Here is a 25,476-nt window from a genome sequence, read left to right as displayed (position 1 = left end):
CGGTACAGTATCTTGACACCTGGTAGCATGCCATTAAAGGCCCGCAGTCCAGAATTGTAGATACCCCTGCCACCCCAGTCAGCCCAGGACCCCCAGCCCACCCCTGCCCGCCTCGATGCTGTGAGGTTTGACAGCTGAGAGGAAGAGACAAAACCACGGTCTCTGATGATTCTTCTTGGTTCAACGATCCTTCTCTCATTTCATAACAATTATTTTTGTTTCTGCCTCGACCCTCAGCCCCAGGAGAGCCAGGGGATGCTCCCCGCTGCAGCACCGGAACAGCGCCAACAACACAGGCTCTCTGGGCCAATGCACCCCCTAGTCTCTGTTGGGAGCAAGAAAGGAGGCTCGGGGAGAGAACTGGAGTCCTCACTCTCGGCCATCCTGAAGCGCCTTCATGAAAGGAGATCGAACTCTAAAGAAAGAGGGCAGGAAAGAGGCCGTGGAGCCAACCTGTTCCCCTCAGCATCCCATGCGTGCCGGGCAGAGCGCCTCCTCTGGGGAGGTCAGAGACAGACCGGTGAAACAAATCCCCACATAGTAGGACAGCCAGTCCCACACAGCCCTCATATTGTAAATACCAGCAACCACAGCCCCTTGAATCCACACCTCCTGGGTCCCACTTTCAGTCCTTGGTGTGCTCACGTACGCTACCCAACAGCACCTGCTCCCTCAGCTCAACCCCAAACGCTCTGCCATTGCATCCATTCAACGCCAACTCCGCACGGCAGAGTAGAACTGCCCGCTGAGGCTATGCAAGTTTAAGGGAGCAGAAAGCCTCATCTTTCACCCATGGAGCAGCTGGTGGGATTGAACCACTGATCTTGCAGTTAGCAGCCCAATGGGTAACCCACTCCACCACCAGAGCTCCTTAACCCCCTATATAAGAGTATGCTTATTTTACTTAATGGTGAAAGACAGAGAGGTTAAGGAAAGTGCACGATGCCACACAGCTGATGAGTGGCAGTGCTGGGACTGGAACCCCGGCAGTCTAACTCCAGACTCTTGCTGACCACTTGAGAAGTCCCCAACAAGGTAGGAGGAGATAGAAATCCCTTCCGGCTGCAGCGCTCCTGGAGGCATCCAGGTAAAGGTGAGTGGAACAAAAGCTCAGGTAGCTTTACTGGCCAGCAGCTCGGCGGCACACGCTGAGTGTGTGCTGTGCCTGGGCGCTGGGTCCGAAGACAGAGGCAGGCTGGACCCTGGGCCTGACATCACGATACCCCACTGCGCACGGGGCCGCTGTGTACTGTGCAGGGCCTGGTGCAAGCCCCTCAGGCCAAAGTGACCAAACATTCCAAGAGGGGGCAGCAGAGCACTAAACTGAGCTTGGGGCCCCTTTGTGCAGGGCCCTGAGGAGCCACCACCCAGAGGGCACTGCCCTCCCTACCACGTGACGGTAAGATCGTCACTGAGACTACAGGAAACGTGAGCTGTGGCAGTCCCAGTGGTTCCACTCTGGGGGGCGGTTTTGCCTGATGGGGACACATGATGACGTCTGGAGACATTTTCAGTTGTTACACTGGGTGAGGGGGAGGTGCCTGAAATCTTGCAGACCCGGAGTGCTACTGAACTCCCGAGAGCGTCTGGGACTCCCCGGCCTGCTGAGCGCCCACTGCGAGGCACGAGGCACGCGCGTACCATGGAGTACAGGAGCCTCGTGTGGTTCAGGAGCTGGGGGTCCACGTGGCGGAGCTCCTTGAAGTCCATTTTCACACGCATGGTCACATTGTACCAGGAGGTCCTCGGGTTCCTCTCCAGAGCTGCGTGAAGGTAAATGTGGATATGGTTACAAACCCGGGACGAAGCAGCAGCCCCTACGTCCCCAGAGTGAGTGGGGGAGGAAGGAGGCGGAAACCTGCCTGGCAGGCGGCATTTCTCTCCCTCCAGGAAGAAAGCTGGCTCCCCTCAATCTCTGTCCCTCCAACCTCTTCCTCTTGGAGATCTTCAATGGATACCACTGCCCCTGGCCAGGGAGCCCCTGGGGATGGAGCTGCCCTTACAGAAACACCCTCAGGATGGATGTTAGGATGGAGGATGGATGCCAAGTATTTAGGCAATGGTTAATCCTGTATGTGTGCACAGTATTTACTAATTTAAACATTACAAATGGTTGAGAATTTAAATATAAATAATGTTTTACAATTCAAATATTATAGGTAACACCTAATAAGTCAGGTATTATATGCAACCATCAATAATTAAATATGCCACCATGTTTAATCACTTGAAATTTACAAATGATATTCAATGGTTAAACAATAGTCTCTAATCATTCAAATATTATAAATAGTCTCTCATAATTTAATGATGCCAAGTAATGATACTATTGAATTATGATGTTGCCGGGGAAGATGAGGTAGAGATTTCCAGCCTCAGAAACCCTAAATAGGGTCTCCACGAGACCGCACAGACTCAGTGGCCATGGGCAGGGGGCTTTCATTTGCATGCTGTTGTCACGTGCTGCCCAGTTGATTCTGGCTCGTTGGGCCCCCACGTGACAAGGTGAAGGTTGCAGAGGGTTTTCCAGGCTGTGTGATCTTGAGGGAAGCCATCATCAGGTCTTGGTCCCTCGGAGCCATTGGGCAGATTTGAACTACCAACCTTTTAGTTATCCACCGAGTGCTTCACCACTACACCATCAGGGCCCCCTTTAATGATATAAATCATCTCTTTTCATTTAAATAGTATAGGATGTATTTTTTATTTTAAGCTTTATAAATAATACACTAGACGTTTTTTATATTCATCTAAAGGAGCCCTGGTGGTGTGGGGTGTATGTGTTGGGCTGTTAACTGCAAGGTCAGCAGTTGGAATCCACCAGCCGCTCCTCAGGAGAAAGATGAGGCTCTCTACTCCTGTAGACAGTTACAATCTTGGAAACCCATGGGGGCAGTTCTACCGTGTCCTATAGGGCCACTGAGTCGGTATCAATTTGACGGCAGAGGGCTTATTTTTTTAAGCTATTATATATAGTTTTCCCTTAGACATTGACTCTGAGCATGTTGGCCATTCTCCTTGGGGCAGCCTCCAGGGCAGAACACTCCAGAATAGGTAGGCACACTCGAGCCAGCCAGGACTTCAGTCCCCAGGATGCTTCAGGAGGCAGGGGACTTGCACCTTCCCCATGCCAAATGTTGGGCTTTCTGTAGAAACTGGAGGAATTGGGGTGATTCTAGGGACTCTAGTGTTACCTATGAGGCCATCAGCCCCTTGTACTCTGAGATTTCAGAGACCAGATGTTGACCCCAAACCCGGCTCTGGACCTGCCATGGCCCCAGTGAAGTGGGTTACTCCTGAGTCTGCCCCATGAGCCTCCATCCCACCCCACAGGAATTCCCTCCAAGAGCCCTTGAGAGATCGCAGCTCCAGCCTACCTGGAGGCTCGGGGTCCATGCAGCGGTGGTCTTCGGACCAGCGGCAGCACTTCTGGAGTCCCGGGCAGTCAGTGTCCAGGGTGCAGGGTACGGTGGACGGTCCCGGCCCCAGTGCTGGGCAGACACCTGGCTTCGATGTAAACTCCCTGGACCGGTTCAGAGCTGGAGGAAAGTACAGTAAAGGACACTGAGAATCTTCCTGCATTGGGTCCACCTGCAGTGTCTGGAGGGGCCATGTGGGGTCTCCAGTCTGGGCAGCCCCCATGTCCGATATTCTCCCCAGCCACCCCTGACCCTGGTGGCTTGTCTTTAGTACAGCATCTCTCCATGAAGAAGGACAGTCAGTGCCAGCTGAGGTCCTGGCGTCCTCCTTCCCTCTGGGGCTTGGGGGCCCAGGTGTAGGAATATCCAACGGCCTGAGAAGCCCCTTGCTGCTTCACTTCCTGATCTCCCACTCCTTCACTGACTCATGTATTCAACAAACCCAGAGCGCCTCCTCTGGGCCAGGCACACAGAGTGGGCCGCACACCGCCCTGCCTTTGGGAAGCTGAGATTCCAGTGGGGTGCGGGTGGAGGATGACAGAGGTGCCACCAAAGCATGGAGGGATGAGAGCAAAGACGTGTGGGGTGAGCAGTCAGGAGAGGTAGTTCCTGTCTGGGCCTGGGGGTGAGGGAAGCAGCCAGGACTCCAGCCTGATTCCCAAGAGGCCATGACTTCTTCCAAGGTGGTCTTAGGGTCCTTCTTCACGCATGTGGTGGCTACCCCATGCCTCTAGTCCTAGAGACATCAGGGGGCCGGGAGGGGGCTGGAGCATGAAACATGGTGCCACCCATGAGAGTGTCTTAGGATGGCATGCCAGGACCTCGTATGAGCTGCTAGTCGGCTCCCAAGGGCAATGCTTTCCCTTCCACATAAAAACTGGCCTCCAGACGAGGAGAGGTGGTGCCCAGAGGCATGTGGAATCTTTGATTAGCATCAAGGAGCCTGGCTGCCCAGGTGGTTATGCAACCGCTGAGCGAAAGATGAAATGAGTCAATCCCACCGGCAGATCTGTGGGAGAGGAGGCCTGGCCATCTGTCCCCAGAACAACTACGAACATCTCAAACCCACTGTCGCTGAGTCAGTTCCGAGGCCTAGCAACCTGCGCCGCCACAGCACAGAGTGGCCCCAGAGCGTTTCCAAGCCAGTGAGCCTTGTCAGAGTCGGGCGGCCATATCATCTCCTGCAGAACAGCGGGGGGGTGGGGGGGGTGCTTCAACCCCCAACTTTGTCATAGTTAGTAGCTGAGTGCGCTGAACCCCTGCAACTCCAGGGCCCCTCCTAGAAAGAGGAGGGGTTTTATCTTTACCTGTTTTTTTTCCTTGCCGTTTTGCTTTGTACTGTTTCTGCTGGGTTTCTCTGTTGGGAAGCACAGAGGAGCGGATGCACAGAGACGATAACCATGTGATGGTTTATGTGGGATGTGGAGGGGGATGGGGGGGGATGTTGAGGGGCGAAAACAATGAATGCGGGAGTGGGGAGGGAGCATTAAAACGAATGTGACGATGTATATACAACTCTTTTTAAAAGCGATTTAACCATGAAAATGCATGATATGTAAATATTATATCAAGAAAACTACTAAAAAAGAAACCAAAGTTGACCAGTGGTTACCATGGATACAGGGGGACCAGCGTTTGTTTAGGGGCACTGACGTTATGTGATGGGTGGTAGACTAACTTGGGAAAGGATGTCAATAATGGTTGTATGACACAGAGTATAATCAATAGTGCTGCATTATACATCTAGAAGTTGTGGAATTGGAGAATGTCTCATTGTGTTTATTTTTACCACAATTTAAAAATACATGACTAATAATGTGTACAAGGAGGAAGGAAATGTTATAGAATTGATTTTGGTGATAATCACACTCGTCTTGATACAATTGAATTGTATAACATGTGAATGAATTGTATAACATGTGAATGAAGTGTCAATAAAACTTTTTATGGTCATTTTTCAAGGTGAGGGTCTAAGAAAGGTGTGGGGATGTTTTACCCTGTCCTCTAGGGTCACTTTGACTGGAGACCCACTTGACAACACACCTCAACACCAGCCACGCACCAGTGTTGGCCCTTTGTCGGACCAATGGCTCACGGCGATGGAAAGTTCGGTGGTACAATTCTCTCCTTCCAGGTGGGGACCAGGGTTTGGTTCCTGGCCGGTACACTTCACTCACAGCGACCACCTGTCTGTCAGGGGAGGCTTGTGCATGGGTCTGATGCTGAAGAGAGCTCAGCAGAGCTTCCAGACGAAGATGGGCTCGGAAGAAAGGACTGGAGATCCACTTCCAAAAGTCACAAAGGATCTGTCTGCACCCACTCATAGGGAGGTGCAGGACCAGGCAGCATTTCATTCCACTAGCCTCAAGTCACTGTGAGGTGGGGACCAGCCTGACAGTCACTGGTACGAGCCCTGGAGGCCTAGTGGTTACAAAGTGGGCTTTGATCCTCAAGGTCAGTCGTTCGAAACCACAGGCTGCTCCATGGGAGAGAGACAGGGCTTTCGACTCCCTTCAGCAGTTACAGGCTCAGAATCTCAGAGGGACTACCCCATCCTACAGGGTCGCTCTGAGTCAGCATCCACTGATGGCAGTGAGGTGGTTGTGTTTTTGAAAGACCCTAACACTAGGGGGCTCTGAGTGAGGGGGATACAGGAACTCCCTTATTAGCTCAATGCCTTTCCTGTCGGCTGACAAGTAAACCCAAACCAAACCAAACCACACTCACTGCCCCCGAGCCGATGCCAACTCACAGCGACCCCATGGGACCGGGTAGAACTGTCCCAGGTGGGTTTCTGAGACTGTAGGTCTTTATGGAGCGGAAAGCCTTGGCTTTCTCCCTTCTAAGCTACAGTGCACTGAAATTAAATGAAGACACAGAGAGAAGGTGCTGTTTCTGAATCTCACCCATGGGTGCCTGATGGTATCCTGATTTACAAAGGAAAGAAAGCTCTTTGAAAGGACTGGCTGGAGCCTATATGGAAAATCTGGAGTCTGGGGGGTGGGGGCGAAGGAGAATCAATGCCCAGTGGTGGTTTTGTTTCAGCTCTTCACGAAAGTTAATTGGAAACAAAGAAAGTCAACACAGGCCACCGAAACAAAGAGCAGAAGGTTCCCTCGGAGATCTGCCTCATCAAACGGAGGTCTTTTCCGATGACAGTTCATCTCCATCTGGCTGTGGCTGGGAACCCCCCTCCACCGTCCTGGGCAAGTGGGTGACCCGTCTGAAGAGCCTTGCCAGTAATGGCCCTTGGTAGAAAGTCAACACCCTGCTCTCCTTCCCTAACCCACACAAACAAGAAAACAGAGCGGCCCATTGCCTGGCAACCCAAGGTTTGTCCCCGTTCAGCCAGTGAACAGCAGAGGTTTCTCTGAGCCGAGCAGCAAAGGCTCCCGCGGGGCTGGGAACCCGATCAGCCTGGAAATTGAGGTCCCTGAGCCCAGGGGCAGAGAGAGTCATGAGCACCCAGGGGGCAATCGCTAAACTGCACCCTCCCCCAATGTAAGCGCTCAGGAACAGCCTCTCAATCGTGCCCAGTCCCCATTTCAAGAACAGCCCCTGAGAAGAGACGTGCCAGTAGGGACAGACAGATGTGCCAGGAGAGACAGACGCCCGTCTGTGTCCCGCTGCCTCCGTCAGGTAACTTTTGTGTCTGTTGCACCTGGGAATGTCATTCTGCACCTCCTGTGGTACCTCCCTTGGACTGCTCCTCTGCCCCCTCACCTCTCCATGGACCCCTGTGGCCCCCTTGCTTGAGAAAGCCTGTTGGCCCACACTGGATGACTCGGCACCATGGCACCCCCTTCATGTGGTGCCCAGGGCAGGCGCCATCATGGCCAAGACCGGTCCTTCTCCTTCCTGGGCATCTCTCTGAGGTCAGATCGGAGACCCTCAGTCAAGGGGAATCTAATCCCTTCTGAGTTTAAAAGAGAAGATGAGACACAGAAGCAAGCTCACACTGGGGGACAATAGTTACCATGTGAAGACCACCAAGGAGCTGATGAACCTGGGCTATAGACACTGGGAGAGACAAGGCCTGCCCGCAGAGCTGACACCGAAAGCCTGCCTCCAGGGCCCCGAGCCAGAATTCAGCCTGCTAGGCTCCTGTGTCAACCACCACGAGGCAAAGGGAAGGCCTTCGACCAGGTGGATTGACACTGTGGCTGCAACCATGGGCTCGGACACAAGAACCATCGTGAGGATGGGGCGGGACCCGTCGGCATTTCTCTCTGTTGGACTCAGGTCACTGTGAGTCAGAACCCATTCAACAGCTCCTAACAACCACTACTAGCCGATCTTCCAAACGGGCTTTGCCAGGGTTTATACCAGAGAACGTTCATCAAAACATTATTCACCTTAGTCGCTGTAATGGGAAATGGCAAACAACCCCCTGTTCACATGTGAAGCGGTAGGAGAGCAATGCGTCCACACTGAGACATCTCTAAGAGGCCGTTGGAGGGTGCCGGGCCACATTACATATTAACATCGAGAGAGGTGCGGGACAAAGTACTACCTGGTCAAAAGCCTGCGACCAAAGAGCTTGTGCAAGGTGACCCTGCTCCTGGAAAATTCTAGTAGACGCATTGGGTACTCTCTAAAAGGCCACAGCTCTGCGGCCTGTTGTCATCGAGCTATTCAGACTCCTGCCAACCCCTGAGGGCAGAGCAGAACTGCTCCATGGCTGTGGCCTTGGCGAAGCAGATGGCTAGGCCTGAGCCCGAGCTGCCCCCAGGTGTGTCGCACACACCCACCTGTTGGCTCCTCTGTGAGCCCGTCACCATCCGCACCCCCCTTCCGGGGACTCCTGAAGAATATGGTAGCAGTGGCTGTTCTGTGTAGCCGGCTTCCGAGCACCTCGCCTTTCTGGGGGTTTCCTGTGGTTCCACGTTTTCTGCACATAGACTACATCCACGTTTGTAATTAGGAAATGGAAGCCTCTCGATAAAGTCAGGTACACCTGATCCTGGGGCTCCAAACGCAGGGCTGAGACACTGAAAGGGGCATTCAGGCAGGAGGTTTGCCTGTGTTGATAGAATGTTCCTCCCCAGGGTAGATCATTTGCTGTGGAGTGGGAGGGAGAGAGAGGGAACCAAGTCTGCCGACGGAGTCTCTGTTGTCGAGGTGGGAGGGTGGGGGGTGGGAGTGGGCAAGGCTTCTGGGGCTCAGAGCACCGGCTGCCAAAAGGCAGTCAGCCCTCCTTTAGCCACGGGGAGGGGCCCCTGCCCTGAGGAGACAGTTCTTTGTCCTCTCTCCTCCCCAGGTGTCCAGGCTGCTCCAGGTGCCTACCCAGACCTGCGGCCCCTAGCTCATGACTCAAGGACACCACCTCCAGTCCAGGTAGCCAGCCTCTCACCTGGCCCCTCCAAATGAAGTAGCGTGAAGCCCCCCAAACCTTGATCAGAAGAGCTGCGTGCGCATAGAGAAGCTTGTGCTGATGGGTCACCCTGCTTGTGGCTTTGGCCAGTGTCCCGTCACAGGCAGTTCGGGCGACAATTGTGATGTCACAGCACGGGGAAGAGAAGCCCGCCATTGACCCTAGAACAGGGGAGGCCAGTCTCCACGATTACTTATGGTGACCTGCACGCGACCCTGGCACCAAGCAGGGGCTCCCTGGGGAAGAGCTCCAGCCTCCTCTGCACCCCAAACAGGCCCTCTCCCGCCCCGACACACGGAGTTGATTGGGCCTCCCCGCAAACCCGTCGTGGCATCTGTTTCCAAAACTTTTAATCCACTACCGTTGAGTGATTCCAACTCATCGGGACCCTATAAAGGATGTTTTGGTACTAAATCTTTACAGGAGCAGTTAACCTCATCTCTGTCCTTCAGAGCTGCTGCTGGGTCCAAACTGCCGGCCTCTGGCTAGCAGTCCAATGGGTAACCCTCTGCCCCACCCAGGCCCCAGGAGACTTCATCCCTGACAACCCTATACGCTCAGTATCATTGACGCCCACGGGATCATGATGAGTCAAAGCTAGTAAAACCTTTGCACAGGAAGGGCTTGCAGACTGGTTAGCACAGCCTGAGGGCCCTCTCCAGCCCTTTGGGCCATGACCTCGTGGATGTGACTACAGTAGGCAGGTAGGAAGGAGTGTGGGCGTGCACACACCATGGCCAGCCAATGTGAGCTAGACTCGACCTACTGCTGTCTGTCTGCTTGTAAGGCCCACACCCTCGATGCCAAGATGGCCCCGCCCATGGCCTTCAGAACACTAGGTGCCCCCCAGGTGGTCTTACCCCAAGACATCAGGCTGCTCCCAGGCAGACGACAGCACAGCCACAGCCCAGGTTCTAACCTCTCCCTCCTGCAGCCCCAGGAAGCCGGAAGGGGACATTTGGACCCAGTAACTGGGGTGGGCAGGAGAAGATAAAAACTCGAGGCAGCCTCTCCCTGCAAGCCTCGACCAGGGAGCTGTCAGGAATATAGACCAGGACCCAGCAGCTGGACCTGTGGCCAGCTGGCCCCAGGCACCAGGAGCAAACATCTGGCCCAGGGCAGCCCCACGCACAACTACCTTCCAAGGGGGGTTTGCAGAAGTGGATCACCAGCTTTTTTTTTTTCCCTATCCCCCACGCATCTCTGGGTGGGTTCAGACCACCAACCTTCTGGGTGGGAACTGATCAAGTTAACCCTTTACGCCCCTCCAGGGACTCTTTCTGCAACACTGCTCAAACCAGAGGCACCAAACTACCTTGGGCCTGGCCCTCTGATGGGGCAATGACCCCTGTGACCTGGGAAACATGCTCAAGCTGACTCGGAGTGGCTAGGGAATAGCGTGTACTCTGCAGGGTCTGTGCTGACCCTGGACTCAACAGCCCGGACCTCTGGCTTGGGGAGAAGGGTGTGGCTGCAGTCCTGTCTGCTATTGTGCAGGTATGGGGACTTGAGGTCACCTGGGACCCCCAGAGCTGGGCTTCCTGCTCTCTTGGCAGCAACCCTGGTGCCTAAGACGGGGCGGTGCCGTCTCCGTGAGCCACCCCATCTTCCCACTTCCCCTTCACCTCGAGGCTCGTTTTCGGTCTGGTGTTGCCTCAATACTCACAATGCCCTCCCACCACCACACCTGCACACACACAGGCCACAACCTCCCCCTGCAAGCCATCAAAGAGAGCCCAGACCCCATAGTCAGCCAGCCTCACCCCAAGAACCTGACAGTCCCGAGAATCTTATAGACAGCGATTTTCTGATATTAGGGTTCAGAGGAGGGTTTCGTTTGCTGAAACACCCTGCTGCCAGGATTTAAAATGCAAAGCTGGACACATTAACAGATGGCAACACTGGATCTCAGACATACAGTGAACCCTCGCCACTTCGCACTTCGACTTCCGCGGCTTCACTCTATCAAGGTTTTTGCGTAACAGCGCATGCTCTGTCATTACTGCCACTGATTGGCTCATACTGTACACGCTTCTGTCTGCATCGCTACGTATCGGAGCTACGTATCAGATGCATTTTTGCTTTTGTACAGTGTACTGTAATTGTTTGCGATTTTTAAGAAATTTTATCTAAGCCCTATGATGGCTCCTAAACGAGCTGCTTCTTCTAAGCCTTCTGACAATAAAATAAGCGCCAGAGGAAGATGCTCACCATCCAGGAAAAGGTGAAACTTTTGGATATGATCAAAGATGGCAAGAAAATCGTGGAGGTTGCACGCCATTTCGACTTGAATGAGTCTTCCGTTTGCTCCATCCATTGTACTTCATAATATAATAAATAATAAATGATAATTGTAACGTCCAAAATGTTTTGCATTTTCCCTTTTTCGTTTAATAAATTGGGTAATACGAGTGTAATAGTGACTAAAGGGTGTTTTTTCATGTCCTCTATGCTCTAACCACGAAAATATTTGATTTACAAATAAGGAATCCTACTTCACGGAATTTCATTTATCACGGTAGGGTCTACAACCGATTAACCGCGATAAACGAGGGTTCACTGTATACAGGCCTGATCATACAAGGCAATGATAATGAAGACATGGGTGTGGTGGAAGGGGGCGGTAATCCAACTTACCATCAAAACCCACTTTCAACAGTCATCAGAACATCCCAACAGAACAAAACTGGGATTATCGCCACTTCATCCTTGACCCAAAGAACCAGAATTCTGAGGTGGGGCCCAGTGAGCTATGTTTTAACGCACACCCCTTCCAGGTGAGCCTGATGCATGCCTCAATCTGAGGACCAAGTGCTGAAAGGTTCTAGCACATTCCAGGCTCATGGACAAGAGCAGTGCCTCCTGAGGAACCCCCAGGGAGGGTGGCCACCAGGCCTTGTCCCCCGTCCCCCCCAGCTCTGGGACTTACGCAGGACACAATAGAGGCCTAGCTGCTCGTAGCCCTGACAGCAGTCGGTCACGTTCCTGGTCTCGGGGACCTGCACCGTCAGGTACCGGACCCTGTAGACGGTCTTCGAGCACTGTCGCCATGGGATCCAGCCGCCGCAGGAAGCATAGGTTGAGGCGGACGTCTGGAAGGGCAGCACCTTCGGGACATTTTGGGTCACGCGGTAGTTGCACAGCTGGTAGCTCAACAAGGAGAGGCCTTTGTCTACGAAGGAGGGAGAGAGGGAGGGAAGGGAGTAAGGCAGGGCCCGGGAGCCACAGAGAAAGAAACACCAGTGGCCATCACTTGGCAAACCTCTCGGAACCTGCTCACTGGACTCATCTCTAGGGGCTTTGTCTCCAAGCACTCTGGGGACACCGTCACATTCGTGTTCATGAGAAGGAAGACAGGAACCGCATCTGGAGACTAGCCAGTGTTCTGCCGGCTTCAGAGACGGCAGGGACGCCAAGCTTGTCGTTCGGAGCCCCATTCCAGTTGCAGTCTGCTCAGTAGCTGCTGATCAGAAGAGACCCTGGGAAGGAAGGCTCCCTCCCAGGACTCACTTGACCCAGGGGTGTCTCTTCCTTGAAGGCATCTTGGCTGCCCCCAGACCCTTGGGGAAGCCCAAAATGGCAAAAAGAAGACCAAGACGTTCATCCGGCACTCCGGAGACCGTGCTGTCAAAATTAAGCGGACCTGGAGGCAGTCCAGAGGCACTGATAACAGGGTGCGGGGAAGATTCAAGGGCCAGATCTTGACGGCCAACACTGGTTAGTGAAGCAGCAAGGAAACCAGGTGCACTTGGCGCAGGTCCGCAACGCCCAAGGGGTGGAAGTGCTGCCAATGGACAACCAGTCGTGCCGTGCGGAGACTGCTCACCATGCTGCTTCCTCCAAGAATCACAAAGACAGCGGGAGAGAGCAGCCCAGTTGGCTATCGGAGTCACCAATCCCAGTGCCAGGCCTTGCAGGGAAGGACATGAACAGACAGCCCGTTTGAAGGTTTTATTTGTGCTCAATAAAACCATAAAGAGTGGAGGTGGGGAGAGAGAAGAGAGTTTCAGGTGGGTGGGTGCACCACAAAAGATCCTTTCGCACGCAGAGCATGGAGCTGCTAGTCTGGGTCTGACTCATGCTCCTGGGGGCCAGCCAGTGGCTGCGGAGTCAACCCCAACTCGTGGTGCCCCATGGGGGTCTGAGTCGAATCCTGCTCCTTGGGGTTCCCATGGATGTTTTTCAGAAGCAGATCACCAGGCCTTTCTTCCAAGGTGCCTCTGGGTGAACTTAAGCCACCAACCTTTCGCTTAGCATGGGGCTGAATGTTCATTGTCCTGCGCTAGGGTTTCCCAAACTGTTTTCTGAAAAGGGGGTGGTAGGCCAAATTTGGGGTTTCCAAACATTTGCAGAGCCCCAAGGTGGGGGGCAGTATTGCCCACTTTAGGCAACACTGGTCTACACTCCCCAGCTCCCCAGCCTCTCACTGCCATCGAGTCTGTTCCAACTCCCAGAGGCCCTGCAGGGCACGGTGGACCTGCCCCTGTGGGTTTCTGAGACTGTACCTCCTTACAGGAGTAGAGGGCACCATCTTTCTTCTGTGGAGTAGCTGGTGGTTTTGAACTGCTGACCTTCCTCTGGTTAGCAGCCTAGCACGTAACCATGATGCCACACAGGATTCCCAAACAGGAACAGGCCTGGGGACCACAACTGCTCCCTGGGTCCCAGACCCACAGGCCGCGGAACCTCGGGCACATCTCTTCATCCTGTGAGCCTCAGACTTACTGTTAGTTTCGAGCTCCTGGACAGGAAGGGGCGGTACACCTAGGTGGGCGTTACACTTGGATTGACTCATCTAAGCCAGGTGAATTGGATTCAGCCAAGGGGGTCAACCAGTATTGTCAACCACACCTCCCAGTGGGGTCCCTGGAAGCCAGAGGGTTTGCTCTGGCTCTCTCTCCCAGCGGCTGCTACACAGTGCAGTGTGGCCGGGCTACACAGCGCAACGTGGCTGTACCGCGTACCGCCAACTGTGCCAGGGACTCTGTCTGGCTTGTGTTCCACTTACTGGAAAACCTGAAACTGCTTCTAACTTTCATACAATTCACTTGGCTCACAAACCAGGCTTCGGCGTGAATTCTTTCTCCACAAAGCCAAGGACCCAGGTATATCTCTCCCACGAGAGGGAGAGATCTAACATCACCATGTGTGAAATGAATAAACAACGATCCCTGCCACAAGGCTCTCCTGAAGACCTATTATGTGGCAGCCATGGAGGATGGTGAAACATTTTTTGAAACGAGGTAAAAAAAATGCATCAATATGTAAAGCAGGTGTGAGGACATGTACAAATGATGAAATTTGATTGGAGGGTTACGCTTGTCATCAGGGGCGGGCACAGCTGTCCCCACCCCCACCCAGAACAGGCTTCCAGTTCCCCTTAGTCGGGCCCTCGGTGTCTGTGAACGGAAGCCTGTTTCCTATTCACAAATGCCCATTGCCCCTTCACCAACATCGTCACCCGATTCCCAAGACCCTGTGGCACATAGCACATTTACCAGCCCTGAGACTCTACGTCCATAAACCGTCCCCTATGTGGGTCCCGGGGCTCCCTAGGGAGCCACTGCGGCCTTCTGGGTTATCAGGAAAGGCAGAACAAACCCATACTCCTTCAGGAGGCAGCCAGGGGTCACGTGACAGGCCTTCTACAACTCAAGGAACACCAGGGAATGCTGGGGGCCCTCAAGGAGAGTCCGTCGCTGAAAGTCAACACCCTGGTTTGGACTTCTAGTCTCCCAACGTGGAAGACAATAAACTCTGTCCTTTAAAACCACGCACTTGTAGCTTCTCCTTTCTTTCTTTTTTTCAGAGCAGCACTAGGAAACTAAGGTTTGAACATATCTTTGCTTTTGCAGATCTTCAGCCTCAAAGCTCTGTCATGGAACGATGGCGTTAGCTGCTCAAAATGCATGTTGAAATCCTAACCCCTATGGCTGCGGATACGATGCAATGTAATGTCACTTTCCATAATGTAACATAACCACTCGATCAGTGGAGAGCATACCAAGGTAGGGTGGGTCCCATAACTAATCACTTCTAAAAGAGCAGCAGACCAGGAGGGAGAAAGATGCCTTGGGAAGATCCACAAAGAGCCAAGGAAAGCCCATGGCCAGCCGGGGCTCTGATGAGGACTTCTAGCCTCCAGAATGGAGAGCAAACAGTTCTGTCCTTGAAAGCCACCTGCTTGGAGTACTTCACTGAAGCAGCACGAGGAGGGAGATGCCATCTGGGGCTTTCGAGCCTGCGCAGCCAGCATGGAGGGTCTCTGTCATCCAGCATACAGCCTTGAATCTCAGCAGAGGCACCCGAGCAAGTAAGTCACAGGAAAGCAGTGTCTTCCCTCCCCTGCCTGCTCCACCCCTGGGCCGATCCAGTCCTTTGACTTCAGGACCACCCCACCACGGGAGGTGAGCCCTGGCCACCCCTGGGCCGTGGATTCCCCCAGGGAGAAGCCGGGAGGGTTGTTAATCCTGGGGCAGAGCCAGATAGACACAGGCAGGGTGAACCCTACCCCCATGCAAGGAGAGAGACCACCCCAGGCAGAGTGCCAGTCATCTACCTGTCCCTTGGGGCAGTAATAGCCATGCAATGGGACAACCAGGGTAGCTGGCCACGCTGCGGGGTAGCAGAGCCTCCCTGGGGGAGCAGCCTGTTGTCATCTTCAGCCGGGAGCCAGGAACAGGGCTTTGGGAAGAAAGGAGAGGCTCCTGGTTATGTGCATGGAGGGCAGAGAGAAACCGCCTAATTGAGGGGAGCCCAGCAGTGGCCGATGCTGCTGGAGGAAACGGGCTTAATGAGTGCCGTCCCTACTGCAGTGGCTGCAGAGAACAAGGGGGCCGGGCAGTGCCAGCATACAGAATGCAGCAAGCTGTGTGTGAAGGCGGCTTTGCTTTTCATCTTGAGACCAGGTGTCGACCCCACAGCAAGGCTGGAGTTCCTCCTCTGTGGAAAGCCACAGTGGCTCCATCTGACCTAGCACAGGCCTCCTATACACACACACACACACAGGTGCACTTCTGCACACATGGAAACACACATGCAAATATACAGACTCATGCAATCTACATGCAAACACACATGTGTGCCTGTATGTGCCCATAGTCCTTGCGTGCTCACGCCATAGGCACATCCGTCCTGTGATACTACACTCGGGATCTGGGTGGCTGTTTCTCGTTCCGCTCAGGCCACTCTGTTCTGTAATCCCCAGGCCGAGCCCAGACCATTTCCTTCAGCCAATCCTTCCAGGGGCATCCGAGTGGAGTGGAGTGCAGGGTGGGTTGCTCTGGAAAGAGCCTGGGCTCTGGCTTGGGCAGACCCACGTCTAGCCAAGTCGCACAAATGTCGGCGGGGAGACTCAGCATCTTCCACGGCTGCCGCTGCCCCATCTTATCATTTGTGAACTAGTCCCTGTGCCTCGGGGTGGACTGACTCCAGGAAATCAAGGCCGCCCGGCACAAAGTGACCATTTAACAGGGGGCCAAGAGCAAATGGCTGGAGCACAACTCTGAAGGGTCCTGGAGAGTCTCTGCAGGGTGGCCCTCACCCCAGCCCGTCAGACGTTTCCATCCCTGTTTGACAGATGGCCTGACCAGGCCGAACCCAGGTTGTGCATTAGGGAGTACGGACCCTCCCTAGAGGGAGGAAGGGAGGGAGGGAGAGAGGACAAGTCAGGCGTCAGGGGTCAAGGTCTCCCCATGGTAATTCCACCCTTGGCAAGCTTTGTCTCTACGCTGGAGTCTCTGCCATATTGGATCTCTGTTTCTGTACATTAAGGATTTGCATCTGAAGGGTCGGAAGAGCCAGGATTTGGGATCTCCTGGAGCTTGTTGCTCAGCGTGGTTCAAGGAACCTGGGCATCTCTGGCAGAAAGGCACGTTCTGGGTCCACCTGTCCTGCTGACTCTGGTCTGCATTTCCACCTGGTCATCCCCTAGGAGACCTCCCATGAAACAGACGCAACAATGCTGCCCGCCCCTGGGAAGCGCGGCTGTTTGTGGGGGCTGCACGCCACTTCCTTTACAGTCCTCTCGAGGAAACACTTGGAGAAATGGAACACCTCTCAGCGCACGGTGGCTCTCCAAGGTTCCATCGGATGCCGCCAGAACCCTCGTCCAGACAGGCACCCTCGGACACACAGCAAGCACAGAGAGTCACACATGAGCACACAGGCAAATAAGCTCATGCAACATGCACATATGCTCACACACGAACATATGTGCACATGGGCCCATGCGTACACGCATGTCAGAAGGAGCCCCGTTCCTGGAGAACTGCCCCACTGCAGCCTGAGCCCCCTCACCTGTGAAGCCGCTGGCCTGACTCAGGCTCACAGCCCTGAGCAGCACTAGCAGGACTAGCCCCAGGGGCCTGAGCATGGTCGGGGCGGCGTGGGCCTTGGGCCTCCACGCAGAGGTCCCGGCTTCTGGGCAGGAGCAGGAGCGGGAGCAGGAGCAGGAGCAGGTCTGTGGTGCCACCGGCTGTAGAAAGGGCCCTGTGTTCCCGGTGCTGCTGCCAGTGGCAATGGCTTCAGAGGGAACCCGCCCTGGGAGCAGCCCCTTATGCCTGCTCATTAACGCCTGCCACTGCTGCAGTCCTGTCCCTCGGGGCACCTGCATGTCACAGCCTATTCTCACTCCAAACAGATGGCACCTTTTAGAAAAGGCGAGTACCCCCGCAGACCAGGCCCCAGCTAGCGATCCCATCGCCCGGTTACGCAAAATGAAACACATTTCAGACCCAGATCGGACTCCCTCCCTCAAATGCAATGTATTCTTTTACGGGATCATTCTGAACTGGCAGGAGAAGACAGGCCAAATCAAAGTGGCACATCAGAGGCAGAAGAGCACCTTCAAACAGTTGGCCGGCACCACTCAATAGCCATAAAGCTGGTTGTATGCCTGACCCAGTAATCCCCTCCTGAGGACAGCATGGGGGCCTGGAAGTCAGACTCACAGCCCTGCCCGGCACTCCCCAAGGTTTTACATCACAAATCACATAGTCAAATAGCCACCGGAGCTGAGGTGAGCCCGTGGTTGGCATGATCATTGTGAAGACATGTTGCAGCCTTCAAAAGAATCTTCATAACGTGGAGTCAAAAAAGCAACTCATAGTTTGTCTCAATCTGTGATCCCTGACGCTAATGGTCATGTAAATATAGATAAAATCTAGAAAGGGCTGCAAGGGAGCGAGGGGGGAAATTAGGAAACCCTTTTCCTCCAGAATTTTAGTTTAGTTGACCGAAGCATCCAGTTCTAGAAGAAACGGATTTTTAAATCTCCTATCAAATACTTTGATCAGTCAGGATGCCTCTTTGCTACCTGGTTAGTGCCCTTTGTTGACAATGCTCATACAGTCAGGCACCCACACCTGCGCACTCACATCTAAAAATCCACACTCACAAACTCACACTCCTGGACACACTCTTGTACTCATACACAGACACATCGATGAGCACTCACACACAGAGTTCACACAGGCATGTGCACACACACACACACACTCATAAACACACGCACACACAACCCTAAACTTCATCTGCTGACTCTCATCTACACAAGCTCAACACTCATCCATGTGCACGCGCACAGATGCACAGACTCTCACTCCAGCATGCACACTCACATTCACCCTCATAAAACTCACTCACACACAGTCACGGAATGGAACACGGAAGCCAGTTTTTAACATTCCCTGAAGAAGGTCCAGTGAGGGTGACTGAGAAAGTGCCCCAACAGGTGACAGAGATGCATTTTGCTGTGTGCTTTAGAAGTGTAACTCCCTTGTGTTCTAGAGACCAAAAAAAGATTCTTCCAGAAGGGACCTTCTAGCCTAACTCCCACATCACCGTTGCTACATCTTTTATTCTCAGCAGGTTACACTTGAAGATGAGTAGCTGCTGCGTTTGCATGGCTCATGGCTACATGACAGATGCCGGGACAAGAATGTGAAAAGAAGCTGGAAATAACCACGCTGTGAAGGGGCTCACGGAGACAAAGTGCCATGGACGAGACCGCCCTCACAGAAAACCAAAACTTTGGGCAGGACTGAGTCATAAACTGTACTGTAACAGAGGTTCAAAAAGAAAAGCAGGGGGAAAAAAGTTTCAGGACAAAAGGACTCAATTGTGAGGCTATCACATAACACCAAGGAGATGAAATTTGATCAGTACTAGTCAAATACATGCAAAGTATTCTTTCTCTCAAGTAAATCCGAAGGCTTGAAAATACAAGATCAATCTCCTTTACACTGCGCAGTGTATCGTCTCTTGGAAACGGGCCTCTGTGAATAAATGAATGTTGCTATAAGACACAGATAAAAGTGGAATCGGGAATGATGCTACATTTTAAAACGCAGAATTGGCAATGTCTTGCTAGCTTGATCTCCCCCCACCTCACCGCCTTCCCATGACAGAGGCACAAGGGAAGAGGCCGTGTGGGTCTGTTACTGAATGCATTCTTTCTGCATGATGGCCAGAGGGGTTTTCCACAGTTGCCTTTTCCATGTAAACCCTTAGAGGAGAAAATAACCACTGATCTCTCCCCACCCCCACTCCCGCCCCCGCCCCCTCCCAGGGAGAGAACGCTCCAGGACAAGAAGGCCAGCACTGCCAGGGTGTGTGCAGTGCCACGGCCGGACCTTCCAGCAGCCCCCAGCTCAGAGTCTGTGGCATGTCCAGCCTACAGGCAGTCCAGCAGCTCACCAAAACTAGGACCAAAGCAAGGACGCCAGGAAGAACGCCAGGTGTGCCAGGCTGTAGAAAGCACATCTCATGCACCACTCTCTCACACGTCCACTGTGACAGTACTCCACGAACACACTCACTTCACACTCACACATATGTACACATACCCACACACCTTCACAACAACACACGTACCCACTTGATACACACGCTCACTCAGACACATTCCCACTCACACATACACAACCTCATGTAAACTCATACACATGCAGGTGCACTCCAATGTGTTCACTCTTGAGCACATGTGCACACATTCTCACACACGCACACTCACATACGGACACACACTTCCATGTTCCACCCTTACATCTACTCACACATTCACATTCACATCCTCACATGCACAGTCACTACATGAGCATGCTCACACACTCATATATACACACATTCAAAATCAATACTAACACCTTCCCACATATATACTTCACACATGTGTGTACATATGCACATACACATGTTCATACTCACATGCAGCCACATTCTCATTTGCACCTACACAGGTTCACATACACACTTACACAAACACATGTATACTCATACCCTCACATATGCACAGTTACATACAGGCACAATCACACATGTTCACACAGATTCACAATCATACACATACACTCATCCTCACACACTCACATCTGCATACACACTCACACATGCTACCATCATGTGTTTTACTCCCTGTTTTAAGTGATTGTTCTCAAGCCCCGTTCTGCTGTGTGCTCTTCATCTGTAGAAAGTTGAGGATGAATGAGGTGAGCTTCCTCATATAAAGCGCTTTTCTCATCTCCACACTGAGTCCCGGGATTCTGTGGTATAACCTCACCAAACTAGAAAAAAATAATCTCACTGCCATCGAGTCGATTCTGACTCATAGCGACCCTGTAGGACAGGGTAGAACGGTCCCTGTGAGTTTCTGAGACTGTCACTCTCTACAGGAGTAGAAAGCCCCATCTTTCTTCCACAGAGCAGCTGGTGGTTTCAAACTGCTGGCCGTGCAGGGAGGAGCCTAACACATAACCACTGCGCCCCTAGGGCTCCTCCTAACCTCACCGGGGCTCAGCAAACCCCGTGACAAGGCCACACGTCTGCTATGACCCTCACAGACCTGGCATGTGTTCCCCACGGGTGTTGCCTGGGATGTGGCGGTGAGCCTGTTGGACAGGTATGCACAGCCGTGACAGGGCTGGCTCCCCACCTGCTCTGAAGTGGTCACTGATGGCTCATAGCCTGCCCCCCTGACCGGACCCCATATTGGGCTCAACAACAGCATTCCGGGTCCTGCCACCAGTCATCAATGGCTAAGGGGTGCCTTCCATGCTTTTGCCTTACCTAGGCCCAGGCTCAAGGCAGTAGGGGCTCAGGGGAGAACATAGGGGGCAGAAACAGTACCTGAGGGGGCTGCACTGGTGGGCACAATTCTTGGCTTTCTGGCTGTGGAGCCTGGAGGAACTTGGGGGTCTGAACAGGCCCAGCTGCTTCAGGAGCTTGGGGGCTCTGCTCCGGGAAGGAAGAAGGAAGTGGTGGCGTGGCATTGGTAGATGCCTCCCTCTCAAAGGCCTCCCACCCCTTTTCCTGGTCGTTGTCCTTCCTCGTCCACTGCCACATCCACTTCTTTCTTTCCCCGGCTCTCTCCCCATCTCTTTCTCATACCTCTTTTTTTCTCCCTCCCCTCTCCTCCCCTTCCCTTCTCCTCTCCTCTCTCTTTATCTCTCTGTCCCTCAGTGTTTCACACACACAGATCGTTTTAAAATCATTGTCCTGTTCTCCTTCTATGTTTAACTTTGGAACCACTCAGCATTGTAAAACCATAGCCTACATGATGTCAAACCCTTTCTTCACATTTTCCACTTTGGACACTCATCCTCCTGCTGAGATTGGGTGGAAAATGAGGGTTTGGCACAGTCGGGGCCACTGTCCCCAGGCCCCATAGCAGCAAGCTGGAAGACGAGGAGGAGCAAGGAAACTTCCAGAAGAAGTGCCAGGAGAACAGAGCTGCTAGGTGGGGGCGGAGGGGCCAGGCTTCCATTGTGACAAAGGTGCACAGGAGACCGTGAGGGCCGACTGTCCCATGTGGTTTTCTCCCCCAAGTCACTTGCTGTGGAGCAGAGGAGAAAGCCCGGATTAGGAGTCAGGGGTCCTCCTTGGCCAACCACCAGATTGTTACTGCGAGCAGTCGTTAACCACGCTGTGCCGTCATTTCCCCATCTGAAAAATGGGAATATTTATGTGTTCTGACGTATTATTTTTCTATGCATTCTAAAGTATAGGAATAATTACGTTTCTATGCATTCTAAAATAACAGTATTTTAATGTCTTCTAATTTGTGAGCATCAAAACAAATAATATAGAGAACAGTCTTGGCATAGGCGTTATGTGTTCGGCTGCTAACTTCAAGGTCAGCAGTTCAAACTCACCAGCTGCTCCGAGGGAGGAAGACAGGGCTTTCTACTCTCTTAAAGAGTAACAGTCTCGATGGTGCCTGGCTATCAAAAGATACAGCATCTGGGGTCTTAAAGGCTGGAAGATAAGCAAGCGGGCAACTAGCTCAGAAGCAACAAAGCCCACATGGAAGAAGCACACCAGTATGTGTGACCACGAGCTGTCAAAGGGATCGGGTGTCAGGCATCAAGGAACAAGAAATCATGTCATTGTAAAGGTGGGTGAGTGCAGAGTGGAGACTCAGAGTCCATCGGTTGGCAACAGAACACCCCCCTGCTGAGGGGTTTTGGGGAGGAGATGAGCTAATCAGGGTAGCAACGATGAAACATATAGCTTTCCTCTAGTTCTTTAATGCTTCCCCCCCCCCAATATCATGATCCCAATTCTGCCTTGCAAATCTGGCTAGACCAGAGGATGTACATTGGTACAGATAGCAACATGAAACACAGGGAATCCAGGATAGATGACTCCTCCAGGACCAGTGGTGAGAGGCGCGAGGCCTGGAGGGTGAAGGGAATGTGGAGTTGAAGGGGGGAACCAATTATAAGAATCTAAGTATTGCCTCCTCCCTGGGGAATGGACAGCAGAGAAGGGGGTGGAGGGAGACATCAGACAGTGTAACTTATGACAAAACTATAATAATTTATGAATTATGAAGGGTTCAGGAGGGAGGGGGAGGGGGGAGGGGGGGGAAATGAGCAAACAATATTGAGGGCTAAAGTAGAGGGCAAATGTTTTGAGACTGATGAGGGCAACAGGTGTACATAGGTGCTTGACTCAATGGATGTATGTATGGACTGCGATAAGAATTGTACGAGCCCTCAATAAAATAATTAAATTTTAAAAAGAGTATCGGTCTCAGAAGCGCACGGGCAGTTTTACCTTGTCCTAGGGGGCTGAGACGAGCTGGCATCGACTCGATAGCAGTGAGTTTCGATTTGGGGTTTGTTTTCTAGAGCTATAAAGCATCTGACCCTTGCTTTGTCAAATGCAGAAGAAGGTATGGGAGGCAGGAAGTCAAGAGGGCTAGATAGCAGATGAGACTGGGCTGGGGATGCCTTCTGCGATGGGTTGAATTATGTCCCCCCAACAAACATGCTGTAAAGCATCCCCCGATGGCTGTGGATTCAATCCCGTTGGGGAAGAGGTTTTCGTTGTTGTGCTAGTGGGTGCTGCCAGTGTAGGGCGTGCCTTCAAAGAGACAGAAGTCCATATTTGGCTTGGAAGAAGACAGACGCAGAGGGGCGAGCAACTGTGTCTAAGAGAGCGGAGGCTGAGCGGGCTGTACACCCAGGAACTCTAAGGATGGCCGGTGAGGGAAGCTGAGACTGGGATGTTCCTCCAGAGTGGCCAGAGAGAAAGCCCCTCCCCTCCCCACAGAGCCTGCACCCTGATTTCAAACAGCCAGCCTCCAAAACCGGGAGGGAATATATTTGTTTCTGTCCATTAGACATAGTTGATTTTCTCTGTTAACGTATCTACTAATTTATATAGATTCCCTAATCCATGAGCAATGACTAAATCTCCTATAAACAGCAGTCAAGAAATGAAGGGGCAGACTACTTTGGGCAGATCTGCTGCAAAAAGACTTCTTTCAAGTCTTTGAGAGCACAGGTGTCCTTTGGAGGACGGAGGTGCACCTGACCTGAGCCAGGTGTTTTCAGTCGCCTCATGCGCATCTGAATGAGGAAGACTGAGTAAGGTGCCTTTGAACCCTGGGACTGTGAAGACTATCAGCTATGCCAGGGACTGCCAGAAGAAAGAGCAGATCCGCCTAAAAGAAGTACACACAGAAGGCTCCTCAGAACCGGGGAAGGTTTAACTTTGTCTCATGTTCACTGGGATGTTGTTCGGGGGACCGGTCCCTGGAGAAGAGTCAGCAAACTAAGGAAGCCCTTCAGCAAGCAGGATGGCAACAGTGGCGGCAACCACCGGCGTGCAAGGCATGTGAGGAGGGGGCGGGACCGGGCAGCTCTTCCCTCTTGTGTACACAGAGTGGCTATGGGTCAGAATCCACCCCCGTCTACCCAACAACGGCATCATACAAGGCTTGACCAGTGCTCAATAAATAACAAAGTTGGTTGACTCAATAATGCCGTGTGCTAAGTCACTGTCCACGTCAGAAGGACAGAATAATGGGAGACGCCAAATCCAAACGCACGGCCATCTCAGTGATTCCAACTCAAAGCCACCCTATAGGACAGGGTGGAACTGCCCCCGGGGCTTCCAACATGGTAACTCTTTTCTGCAGCAGGAAAAAAGCCTCCTCTTTCTCCCTTGATTTCAAACTGCTGACCTTGTGGAACCACTGCAGCACCAAGGCTCCTCCGTGGGAGATACAGGTGTGGTTACCACTAGGTTCACAGAAGGTGATGTGGATGTCCTCAAGGGAAATTACAGAAACTCTTAATCAGCAGTTCTCAACCTGTGGGTCGCAACCCCTTTGGGGGTCACGTGATTCATAACAGTAGCAAAATGACACTGATGAAGTAGCAACGACAATAATGTTATGGTTTGGGGTCACCACCACATGAGGAACTGTCTGAAAGGGTCGCAACATTAGGAAGGGTGAGAACCACTGGTTTAAATCCACCTCCTACCATTTATGCTGTCTTTTATCCATTTAATGAGACAAAGACATTGCCAAGTTCATGTTCTTCAAAGCCTTCTGATCTCAATATTCTCTGTGCGCTATACCTATCTCTACAGATACACATCAATTTGATGCAAATATGAATTGAATAGTCACAGTAAGTGGGTTTCATTCATGAAAGTATTACTTCTGTAATAAGTATAAACATAGTCAAAAAGTTCTTAGAAAGTAAATATCAACGGTATAGACAAACGATGCAGTGGAGACTGTCATACCTACCGGCCCAGGAGACCCTTGTAATATGTCAAACCCAGTATCTCAAGTGTTGTATAATGTTAAATACTATAAATTTTATAAAAATACATAGCATCATATAATTTCATTTATAAATAATTATGTTGCTTTGAAATTAAGTAAGCTAGTTTTTAATGTGCAGTTTCGGTCACGTGGCAATTGGACACGAGTCCGTAGGGAGAGGCAGACAGGAAATGTCCGTCAACCTGGTGTTAACAATGATGCTATGATAAGAAGTATAATGAGAGGATGCATAATGTGCTCTGCAACACTGAGAGGGAAGCCCCTAACTCTCCCAATTTACGGGAGAGATGTTGAGAAGCCTTCAAGACAGAATGAGTAGGAGACCAACAGCCAAACATGCTCACCCATCCGGGTATTTTATCCCTAACCTGGATCTCGATTTCTCCAAATATCTGTGCGGCTTGCCCCCTTATTTCTTTCAGTACTCTGCTTAAATGTCAACTCATCAGAGAAACCTTCCTTGACCACCCTAATTAAAACAGCAATTGTCAACCCATTTAAAAAATACCACCCTGCAACAAAGAGGAATTGCTGAAACCCTGGTGGGGACTGAGCATGATAGTGGGACAGGAGGAAAGTCAAGGGAAATAGAGGAA

The 25,476-nt window shown here is 52.2% G+C and overlaps 1 protein-coding gene and 1 pseudogene across 1 annotated transcript in view; one reads left to right on the top strand and one right to left on the bottom strand.

The window, feature by feature from the left end:
• UMODL1 (uromodulin like 1) overlaps positions 1–17,167 on the bottom strand; it is an 80,992-nt gene extending 63,825 nt beyond the window's left edge. Inside the window, exons 1-4 of the mRNA XM_004697315.2 lie at positions 17,092–17,167; positions 11,723–11,965; positions 3,378–3,539; positions 1,642–1,763 (exon numbers count right to left, since the gene is read on the bottom strand). Of these exons, the coding sequence (XP_004697372.1) occupies positions 1,642–1,763; positions 3,378–3,539; positions 11,723–11,965; positions 17,092–17,167 (603 nt within the window). The remainder of the gene's footprint in view (positions 1–1,641; positions 1,764–3,377; positions 3,540–11,722; positions 11,966–17,091) is intronic.
• Positions 17,166–25,476, top strand: part of LOC123521026 — a 31,650-nt pseudogene continuing 23,339 nt past the window's right edge.

This window comes from Echinops telfairi, unplaced genomic scaffold (assembly GCF_000313985.2).
Source record: "Echinops telfairi isolate 266 unplaced genomic scaffold, ASM31398v2 ScPeMD7_7469;HRSCAF=8507_0, whole genome shotgun sequence".
Taxonomy (NCBI): domain Eukaryota; kingdom Metazoa; phylum Chordata; class Mammalia; order Afrosoricida; family Tenrecidae; genus Echinops; species Echinops telfairi.
The sequence above is the reverse complement of the archived record's forward strand: the minus strand, read 5'-3'. Positions and strand labels throughout refer to the sequence as shown.